This window comes from Triticum aestivum, chromosome 7D, assembly GCF_018294505.1.
Source record: "Triticum aestivum cultivar Chinese Spring chromosome 7D, IWGSC CS RefSeq v2.1, whole genome shotgun sequence".
In the NCBI taxonomy this organism is placed as follows: Eukaryota; Viridiplantae; Streptophyta; class Magnoliopsida; order Poales; family Poaceae; genus Triticum; species Triticum aestivum.
This window is the reverse complement of record NC_057814.1, coordinates 461,930,361-461,942,082: the sequence shown is the minus strand read 5'-3', so window position 1 is coordinate 461,942,082 and position 11,722 is coordinate 461,930,361. Positions and strand designations below refer to the sequence as shown.

Genomic DNA, 11,722 nt, shown 5'->3' with positions numbered 1-11,722 from the left:
CCGGCCCTCGCTACGCCCCCCATGCCACCCGGGTCCGTGCCGCCGCAGCCGCAGCTGCCGGCCCCGCCACCGCCCAGCACGGGGCCCGGGTCACCCTCGCAGGGAGGCGTACCGATCCAGCAAGTGCGCTTCCCGCCGTCGCCGTCCCCAATACCGGCCTGGCTGACCGGATCATCGCCGCCACCCGTCTACACGTCAGCTGGAGACCCGCCGGCACCCACTCTGCAGTTCGGCGATCCCTCCGACTCGGCGGGGCACTCCACGGGCCGCGGCCATACTGATCAGGCGCCCCAATCCTCGCTGCTTCGCACCTCCGAGCCAGTCGGCCACGGCGCTCCGACTCAGACACCGCCCCAGTTTGCCAAACTGGACTTCGCCACCTATGACGGCACGGAGGACCCCCTCAACTGGCTCAACCAGTGCAAGCAGTTCTTTCGCGAGCAGCGTACCCTCGCCTCGGAGCGTACCTGGCTCGCCTCTTACCACCTCCGCGGCGCGGCACAGACCTGGTACTACGCCCTCGAGCAGGACGAGGGCAGCATGCCCCCTTGGGAGCGCTTCCGCGAGCTCTACCTCCTTCGTTTTGGGCCACCGATCCGCGGGAGCCGCCTGGCAGAGATAGGCCGCCTTCCCTTCACCTCCACGGTTCAGGACTTCGCCGACCGTTTCCAGGCTCTGGCATGCCACGCGTCGGGCGTGACGGCGCAGCAGCGGGCCGACCTCTTCGTCGGTGAACTTCCGGATCACATCCGCGTGGACGTGGAGCTTCGGGGACCCCAGGATCTCCAGACGGCCATGTACTACGCCCGCGCGATGGCCATCCAGCAGGCATCACCATCCCGGGCCGCTACCTTGGCTGGATATTCCCGCGCAGGGTCGGCCTGCTCAGGCTTCCGCGGCACCGCTCGCCGCGACCGCAGCGCGCCCGTTCCGCCGGCTCACCTCGGCCGAGCTACTCGAGCGTAGCCGCCAAGGGTTGTGCTTCAACTGCGACGAGCCCTACACGCCCGGCCACGTCTGCCCGCGACTCTTCTACCTGGAGGCTGCAGACTACATTGAGGAGGACGCCGTCGCCGCCGATCTGGCCGCCCCAGCTGTCGCGAAGGTGTTGGACGCTGGTTGATCACCTCGAGGAGTTCAGCAAGCGCTTCCCCACCTTACAGCTCGAGGACGAGCTGTTTATGCAGGCGGGGAGAAGTGTTATGACCAGGATATTAGGGGCTTAGCCCAGTGGGTTGCGGCCCAAGTTATCTTATCGTTATTAGGGGCTTAGCCCAATTATCTTATCGTTAGTAGGATCGTTTGCTTAGGAGTCAAGTAAACCTCTCTATATAAGGAGAGGAGATGTATCAATCTAATCAAGCAAGAAGCAATCATTATTTGCTCGGCTTCCCGAAAGGAGCCGGGAGACCTAACCCTAGCCGCCTCTTGCGCCGCCGCCGCCTCTTCTTCATCGCGCCACGGCGCCCCGCCGCCGGCAGCCGCGATCGCATCTCCATCAACCCTCCCCCTTCCCGTACAACCTACGCCCTAGACCAGGTAGGATCCTAGCTCCTACCACTTGGGGATGGACTTAATATCCACAATCTTTTTTCCGCGTTTCTTAGTTTGCTTAGGTCTCACACCAATGTTTTCTATCAAGAACCATGAACGATGGCTATATGCGTACCTCCTAGTTCACTGTCATGAAGCAGAAACTACATGCCTGCCTCCTAATTCACTATCAATAAGGTAGATAGTACTAACTCCCCTCCCTCCTATTTTCTTTATCTCCTACACCAAAACCACTTTTGGCGCCATCAGCACCTTATCCACACGGCAGCAAGGTACCAAGGTCCTGGACCACAACCTCTTGTCGATCACATGTACCATGGTTTTAAAGGTAGTAAGGCGGGGTTCCCAATCCCACTTGAACTTTTAAGCACATAAGGTAAGGTTGTGCTTTGACGGTCTAGGAACACAACAATCATCACAGACACTGCAAGAGAAAATTTAAAATATTGTCAGGCACTTTTGATGTATGCACATAACAGCCCCATGGCCCATCTAATCCTGTGACCTAATTCCCAGAACCCTCCCTTCTCCCTCGCCACAACCACTACTTTTTTTCCTCGCCACAGCAGCAGAATAGATCGGATAAGGCGGAAGCGGGGACACTGAGGGATTGTGTGTGTGTTGAGGGGGGGTCCAAGCACCAGGAGCAGCCTGATGTGGCAATAACCAGGTGGCGGCAGGGATGGACACTTCCCTGTGACCGCCATATGCCAAATGGCTAAGGCAAGGGCTGCAGCCTACCATCCTAAGGCACCTTAGTGCTGAAGCAAAGCATCTTGAAAATTAAACCTAAGATCAAAACCCACAAGCCCAAAACCCTATGCCACTCTAATACAGCGAGATCGAGCCTCTGTTAGGGTGGCTAGCTGGAGCAGGTTTTTGTGCTCGCAGCCCACCCACCTGCGTTTGAGGCTCAGCCTCCCACATTGCTGGGTAATCACCTTTCTTCTTTAAAAAGTGCCACCAAGGACTAGTCTTGGTTGTCGGAAAAAAAATGGGCACTCTAATCAGCCTTACAAATATGGATTTGCATTAATAACGATTTTCCATAGAACGCTAACATAACTAAACACCGTAAGCAATATAGTCACAACATTATAGGGTTTTAATTCACTTATACTATTCTAGATTTCTAGTTAACAATTTTAATTTGACATATTAGACACATAACTTCCTAAGATTCAGAAATGCCAAGGTAACCAAGATTAAAATTCCAAATGCTGGACATTTGGACAATGCTTCAACTCTCTTTGGATGTCTTTTATAGTGCCAACTATAAACATGTTTCTGGAAAAGGGCAAAATGTACTTTAAAAAATGCCACCAAGGGCTAGTCCTGGTGGTCAAGTTCTTTTTTCCACTCTAATACAGCCTTACAAATATGATTTTCGTTACTAACACTTTTACATACAACACTAACATGTGTAAATACTGTGAGCAATATATAATCACAATTTTATAGGGTTTTAATTCACTTAAAGTATTCAAATTACTAATGCTTAGATTGACATATTGGACAATAGCTTCTTAAGATTCAGAAGTGCCTAAGCAACCATGATTAAAATTCCAAATGTTGGACAATGCATCAACTCTCCATGGATGTCTTTTACAGACGCCGACTATATAACATGTTTCTGGTAAAAGGCATAATATATTGCCATTCTGCAAAAGATATACAGCAACCTGTACATAAACTCTTCCTACTTATTTATCAGTCTAATGCAGTAGGAGCTTCTCAACCTCTCCAACTGTTTGCCGGTTAAAATAAAAAGGAATGCATTATATACAATAAATATCAATGCTTAGATGTCTGCAAGAATGCATTATATACCAACGCAATCGTAATTTTATGCATATATTACTGAATCAGTATACGAGTTAAAATAAAAGTGAAGTACCTGATCTGTTGTCACCTCAGTTTCAGCAGATTCTCTCTTAACTCTCGCACTCTGAGTACTGGTTCTCCTACAGGAGAAAATGGCATGCATGATGCATCAGAACCAATGGTATTGCTATAAATAATCACCTGAAGGACTAAGGAAGCAAATAAAAAAGAACACCTTTCAGAGTCCTCCAGAGGCTTGGCATCATCCATTTCCACATCAGAGTCAGCATGATGCCTTTCATCAGGATTCTCTTGATCTTCATCTTGCTGTACCCAACACAAATGCAACTTAGCCAATATATGATGACTGCTAGCCATGCTGCTTCCAAAACTACAACTATGGTCAATGAGCATTAATGATCACATCTAGAGCTAATACCAAAATATCAGTATCATCACGATGGCACATAGCTCAACCTCAAGTCAACATGGTCCCATGGTAGCAAGACAAATACAATGGCCCCTAGAAATGAACCCATTGGTCTTAGCCCAACCCAACAAATGAACAGAAGAAAAACAGTCATATAAAATTATAAATATCTGACAAGATATATCCAACTTGGCAAGTTTTATAAATTGATTTAAACATTACAGATATAATTTGCAGCAGTATACCTGGCAATTACTTCAAAGATGGTCAATCTTAACAAAAGAACAAACTACCTAAATGATGTTCATACTAATAACACCTAAAAGCATGACTTGGCTGCATGAAATGGGCAAAGAACTTTCTAAAATAAATTAATCAAATGGGCACAAACTTACTATTTCCAGAAGAAAAAAATGGACCAAAGACATAATATGCACAGCAAGATGAAGTACACAAGGACGATCTGCAAATCCCTACTTTCAGTGTGCATGCAGGGCAGACTGCGAATGCATGAGGGCAAGGATTGGCGTCCAAATGGTAATTTGACCAATTTCGAACCGAAAAGGGCCATCTACTAGCTTTTGTTAATTCCTATACTTATATTTAGATAAAGAAGTCCACTTTACCCCCTCAAACTATTCGCAAAGGTCAAAACTATTCATCGCCGAACCTAGGCTCCTAGACTATTGGTGACTGGTGGTGGACCAATTAGTCCCCTAGAGCAGTTTTGGAAGGTGGTTCTGAGAACATAAATGGTGGTATTGCCACACGGGCTACCACGTCACTAAATTGTGTCCACGTGGCTCGCGTCTCATATTCTTCTTCCTCCACCTTTTCCTCCTCTCCCCATACAAATCCCACTCCCAATTTCCTCATCCTTTGCAGCATCCAAAACCCCTTCTCCCACATAGCACTTTTGTGTCTATTGTCTTTGTAGCTTGCCGCATGCCGCATCCAAGCACCTGGACACAACTGTCACTAGACCACCCACACCATCCTGAGCCACTACCAGTACCCACAACTCTCCGTTGCCGGAGTGTTACCACTATCTTGTTTCGCTTTGCTGCGTCACCACTCTGTTGGAGGGCACATGCTTCCTATATGGTTCTTAATTTTGTATGTGATTTGCTGGGTGCGTGTCTGATACACCTTGCAGGGATCCCAAACAAAGCTCATGTTTACAGATAAGGTGTTTACGGGGATGCATTTCCTTCCACTGACTCATTCATGTGTGTGTCCCTCCTTTCGGAGGTTGTACCCCCGATGTCTTCCTGTTCAATGCAATGAAACGCAAACTCTTTTACATTTTCTCGGAAAAAAAATGTCTTCGGAAAATAATTACTTTTCTTGAGTAATGATTGATAGGACAGCTCGAGTTGGGATATGGTTATTTGAAGGAATTATTTCCATGCCATTTGAGTGTACTAATTAGGCCCCTTTGGATCTGTTCTGCACGTCACCCGCGTGTATGAACGCGGGCTCTCAAGGGGAAGGAGCCAACACGACAAAAGGACTGATGGGGGCGCAACTGGGAAGAGGTGACCAACGGACTCGGGGCACAACAGCCACACGGCAAAGCAGGGCAAGACATCGCAGGCAGAAGTTGATGGGTGGAGAGAGTGTGTTAAGGAGGGAGAAGGTGAGGTAGCTTCCACGCATGCAAAACCAGGTATATGTCTTCAATGTTATACCGCACATGAAAACCACCGCCGGGCGAAATGATCTGGAATAAGATGTTTAGGGAGTTAAGTGGGACAAAAACTAGTTCAGTGGGTTAGGTGAGCCTACCCAATAGTTTGCGGGGGTTAAAATGGTGCTTTCCCTTATGTTTATAGAAATTTCACATCTGTGCTCCTTGCAGTTTCCAGTAGGATAATTAGCACTTGGGCAAAACAAAAGTCAACATTCACTCTCAACACAAATGGTCACATTGTCAGAGTGTCGTCCTAGATCAAGGGTGTGGAAGCCATTACTATTGTATCTGATGTATGCCAGAAAAAAGAAATTAGTTACTCGAAAGATCACCTCTGGTTGCTCGGCCTCAGGAGGTCGCTCTTGAAACTGCACACTAGGAGCATGCCGGAGTTTTGTAAGATTTTCGAGAAGTCTTGACCTTATTTCATCCAAATGCCGGTGTGTGTTTTTGTTCTCCATATTACTTGGTGCAACATGAAGAGTATAATCTGGGCCAAAATACTCATAATACTCATTTAGCGGCATCTTGTCAGTTAGCTCATGACCAAGTGCAACTCCCGTCTGCTCAACCAAAGGGCACAAAAGGAACATCAGTAAGTTGGTGACAACTGAATTAGCATATATGTAGAAAAAGCAATAGAACCCCCAAACACTTAAATACATATCTGTTCATCATAAGTCGTATATTTATAATTTTCCTAATAAATAATCAAATGTACATAGACAGATAAGTAAAAACGGAAGGAGTTCATCTTTAAAGAAATAAGTGTTATTGAACAGTAAATAAAAATAGTACTCCCTCTGATCCAAAATTAAGTGTCGTGGTAGTACTAGTGTAAAAAATGACATTGCAAGCATTTTTTAAAATCAGGAATAACTAAACCAATACAAGACGGTAAATACAGTCTGGTGGTGGTGCATGGCATATACTCTAGATTCTACAGAGTTTCATGATTTCAGCCAACATTTTTACACTGTTTCATCCAAAAATGCATGGTCTGTACCTTATTTCTATTATTCATATAAATGAATTTCGTTTGCGTTAATCCTATCAAGCCCTGTCAGTGGTTGTGTAGTATATCTGGCCACTGGCATCCTAAATCTCGGGCTCTACCACCTGTAGCCTACAAAACTTGAGAAAGTAGTAGCAATTAATGTTTTATTATTTTAGGACAAAACTATCATGGCTCCCTGGAAACATAAAAAGAACTATCGCAGAAACTATTCAACTTTGCACTATGCAGTACATTTTACAATTTTAAAATGATGTGATTTTAAGTATTTGAAATAGCATGATTTACATTTTAAAATATGAAAAGCGGATTTTATATGGCAGCATGTTGAGGAACCGAAACAAGGACAGAGCCACTGTAGCACACAGTTCAAGGCATGTTTAGTTGCCTTCCACACTGGCACACTACCACACTTATGTGCCCCAAGTGTTGCAATCCACAATTTTAGAGGCGGCCAAATTGATCACCACACTAGTGGCAAAAGTTGGTTATCAAATATGTCTATGAAAACCAACAGGTGCGATAAAAGGCTATGAAAGTGTGGAACGCCATAACTGTGGCTGACTGGCTGCAACCAAACACTTACCGAACTTATCTGCCTAATATTTGGCAAGGTGTGGCTGCAAACCTACCAATCAAAAATGTGTTCTGCAAAACGAAGGTGTGATCCGAAACCAAGAAACGCCATTACATGTAGGAATAGGGTGGTGTAACCACAAATCGGATAGTGTGTGCTTTAGGCAGATGGAAGCAGTAGTATGTCCTACAATTCTTGAGACTGAAATATGACCGAATGCTTTAGGCCATGTTAGGAAGAGTAGTATTGTTTTTGCAAAGTTTCACAATTTAGTTCAAATTTGACATAAAGACCAAAAACTCTCCACGAAATACCATTTTTTCCCAACAGCCACTTCCAAAAAAGTATAGGTGTAAAACACATGAGCTTATAGCTTTCCCTTTTCAAAGAATCAGAGACCTACATCATATACACATATGTAACATATGTACTGAAAGAAAGCTTTATGGATACGATGATTATGTACATGAAGAGGCATAAGACATTTCTTAGCATAACAACGGTTGTTACGGACATTCGCATATTAACAAAATAGCGACATACTTTCTTTGCACCAGCAGCATATGTACAAGAGAAGTAGGTTTGTGTAACATGACATTTTTCACATAGGTGATCATGAATGTCGAAACATTTTGCCAAGCCAGTGTGCCCGCGTTGAATCGCGTGCATGGTACGCATACTGTTGGTGCTACGGAGGATGCTAGAATAACTTTCTTATTTTATACAATCAGATGCTAGTACATGTGTGGAGCATGGGTACTTGTCCTACGAGAAGAAGGTATGCAAAGCCAATAAATATTATTAGTTCAGGATGAGGGTGTTGTGGTGACAAGATGGACAATTCTTGCTAGCTATGACCTATCATTTCTTGAGACGAAAACATGATGGAAAGCTTTATGGGTTTATACAAAGGGTAAAACCCATTAAGTTGATAGTTTTGTATTTTCACAAGCCAGAAAACACAATATGTGTACCTGCCTCCGCAATAAAGACCTACATCATCAACATATATGTAGTGTACAGAAGCTTTATCGATCTGATTATGTGAAGCGACATAATACATTTCTTAGCATACAACAGTGAATATATGTGTAGAATTTCCATTTGAAACTGTATGTCATGGTAGATACACACACAGTGAATTTCCATTTGAAACTGTGTGTCATGGTAGATACACACGGTGCCAATTCACATCCACTCCATTTTTTCATAATTTGTTTACGACTTTTAGGATTTTCTCCCATTGCTTTGGAGCACCAGTAGCATATGTAGATGAGAACTCGAGAAGTAAGTTTGTATAAAATGATATTTTCACAGAACTACTCATAAGTGTTAGGCCACTTTGGCAAGCCGGTGTGTCGATGATAGATCATATACATGGCTAGGTGCTAGTGCTACAGAATATATTTTTTATTTCACGCAATCGGATATTCTAAACGCAACCAGTTAGAAGAAAAAAAACACTGGAATAGGTAGAATAATGCACAACAGAAGCTCTACAAAGATGTGTTTTTAGATGAAAATTCCCTTTTATATACCTCATAGCACCAACATCGTGCAACATTTCTTATGGTATAACCACCACCACCAAGCAGCAACACCGGAACATTGAAGGACCTCATGAATCTCACGCACTCCGCGTGCCCCTTAATGGATAGGTTGAAGCAGCCCAACCTGTCACCTGATAAGGAATCTGCTCCACACTGGAGCACCACCGCGCCGGGGCGGAAAATCTCCATAACCTTACCCATGATCGGCTTGAACAACGATTGATAGCTCTCGTCGTCGATGCCGTCATCCAACGGGACATTCAGGGAATAATACTTCCCTTTGGAGTGCCCAACGTCACGAATGTCTCCTGTCCCTGGGAAATAATCCCCAAACTTGTGGAATGAGACAGTCATCACCCTGTCCGTGGTGTAAAACGCCTCCTCCACGCCGTCCCCATGGTGGATGTCGATATCCACATACAGAACACGCTGTAAACGCGAATTATTAATTAACATGTTAAGAGAACACAATTTTGCAAAACTGAGGGGAACAAGGGTTGATAGATTAGATAAGATGGCAGGGCACGGAACATGCCTGGTGGTATTTGAGGAGCTCGAGGATGGCGAGGACGATGTCGTTGACGTAGCAGAAGCCGGAGGCCTCGCACTTCTTGGCGTGGTGGAGGCCGCCGGCCCAGTTGATGGCGATGTCGTGGCCGTGGTTGAGCTTGACGGCGCCCCCGACGGAGCCGCCGGCGTAGGTCTGGCAGAAGCTGTAGAGGCCGTCGAAGACGGGGCAGTCCTCGCCGACGTTGAAGCGCTTGAGCGCGCGGATCTGGTCCTGCTGCGTCTCCGGGGTGACGGAGCGGAGGAAGGAGACGTAGTCGTCGGCGTGGAAGCGGCAGAGGTCGCGGTCGCGGGCGGGGTGCGGCTTGAGCACCTGCATCTCGTCGAGGAGGCCGTAGTGGGCGAGCAGGGCGTGGGTCATGCGGATGCGGTGCGGCTTCATCGGGTGGCCCTGCCCGTAGTAGTAGTTGCCCACCTCCGCGTCGTAGAAGTAGCAGACGCGGCGCTTCGAGCCGTCCGCGCCGGTGGTGGGCAGCGAGTTGCCGCCGCCGCCGGCCGAGATGTCCATCGCGGGGGCAGGGGAGGCGCCTTCTCTCCTCCGCGCGTGTTTGCGCTTGCCTCTGTTTGTGGGTTTCGGTATCTCGGCTCTCGGCGGCGTTTGAGTTGGGAAAATGGGGAGGGCCGAGGGCGACGAGCGGATTTGGGGGAGGGTCGGAGACAGGAGAAAGGTTTTCCATTCGGCTATTCTTCGGCCTGTACGAGCCGTTGGATCGCGGATAGGTTCAGCAAGCCGCTCGGTTGTGCGACCAATCTCTGCCTGCTCCGGTGCTGCTTGACCGGTCGTCGTCAACCCTTGCGTGGCCGGAGAGAGAGTTTCGCAAAAATTGGACGTATATAAAATGTGATTCTCACTATAAAAATATGACAAGTACTCCCTCCGTTCCCAAATACTAGATCGGCAACACGCCGCGCGAGGGTGCCAGTCCCAACAATACGGTCAAGCGGTGGAAGATCAAACAACATGATGCATTTGTACGAAGATAAATTTAGCACATGTAACAGGATAACCGATTATCGGGTCAGGGGGTAAGAAGAAACACTCACTCTGTACCAGAAAAGTAGCATCACCGAGTTCAACACGGTCATGAGATCATAAAAGCTAACCCTTCCCAAGCAAGGCAGCATCCAATAGTGGCAATGGAGCCGATAGAACTACAAAGCCATAGTTAGGCATAAAACAGATAACTTGGTTCAGTGGCCTCCACGAGTGCCATTCCATTACCAAAAATAACCAACAAAATATCAGTGACCTATGTCCTGCTTCCAGATGCCTCTATTTTGTGCCCATCAAATTTAGCAAAATTTCTCATAACTCTTAAATATATCACTTTAAATATGAAAACTGATACATGCACACATATGTAACGAAATTAAACTTGACTAATGCAACAACAGAGTGAAAGTCTCATGAATATGAGAAGAGATGTTACAAATGTTGCATTCTTTTGACACAACCAATCCAAAGTGACTATTTCCATGGGCAATTTTTTCACGAGCTCTATTTAAATTATGTGTTTGATGAATATCAGTGGCTCGTGCATCCCTGTATCCCGCGGCTCCTCAGCCTGCCGATTAAGATCTCACGCATGACAGCCGCTCTTGCGAATTTGCAAATGACCCCTCAGCCAAAGCAGACCTTTGCTAAAATATCAATTTCTCAATTTGGATCTTCTCCAATCACTCCATGGCGGCGGCCCCGGCGAATCCTTCGACAACAGCTGCACTTAGCGGACCTCCACGTTCTTCTGCCTCAAACTGCCGCACGTCTCCTTTTGATGGCCGCGGCGAGATCCACCATGTTTGACCCGCCTTCGCGCACGGCGCCGTCTTGCCTATCCCTGACGCCAATTCTGCCGCAGGCCGCAACCAGCACAACATCTGCTGCTCCCTCGCATCCAACGTTTGCTCCTTGCCCTGACGACGTACGCCTGCTACACTTGTGTGAGCTGTGTAGCAACAAGGGTCACGTCTCTGGTTGTTTTTGTTCCAGCTTAATGTATCTAGCACCTGCAGATTGTAGCTTGTGAGCTCATTGCAATTGTTCTTTATTGAATGAATGTGTATGTTATTTCAGAGTATATACCGTAACTGTACATCGTTGGTGAGTATTGATCAGAACTCGGAATGTGAATGTATCTAGTACTTACGGGTTGCAAGCTTGTGAGTTCAAACAAGTGAATATAGCTTGTTGTGAATGCAAAAATTCAGAAATAAACAAATTTATTACTGCCTAGTGCTTGGTGGTCCGAGGTGTTCTGCAGTACATGATGTAATACAGATGAACCAGGGCATAATCTCAGCTGCTGCTTCTGCATTCCTTGTGACTCTGCATTCCTACTTTTCTTTCACATATTCACAAACAAGAACATGGTGATGTTCCTGCAAACTTCCAAAGCTGGAAGCTTAGAAACCAGAAGTGAATGTAAAGGTGTTGGCGACTGCAAAATTCTGAACAAAATCATTGTTTAATTAATTTTGGAGAATACAGGTTGATGTGGGTTTGGAAACTGAG

At 46.2% G+C, this 11,722-nt stretch overlaps 1 protein-coding gene across 1 annotated transcript in view; it reads right to left on the bottom strand.

Moving 5' to 3' along the window:
- The window catches only part of LOC123169305 (histone deacetylase 1), a 12,984-nt gene extending 3,128 nt beyond the window's left edge, over positions 1-9,856 (bottom strand). The window contains exons 1-5 of the mRNA XM_044587145.1: positions 9,179-9,856; positions 8,632-9,072; positions 5,834-6,064; positions 3,614-3,705; positions 3,452-3,518 (exon numbers count right to left, since the gene is read on the bottom strand). Of these exons, the coding sequence (XP_044443080.1) occupies positions 3,452-3,518; positions 3,614-3,705; positions 5,834-6,064; positions 8,632-9,072; positions 9,179-9,718 (1,371 nt within the window). The 5' untranslated portion in view covers positions 9,719-9,856. The remainder of the gene's footprint in view (positions 1-3,451; positions 3,519-3,613; positions 3,706-5,833; positions 6,065-8,631; positions 9,073-9,178) is intronic.
- Positions 9,857-11,722: the final 1,866 nt, after the last annotated feature.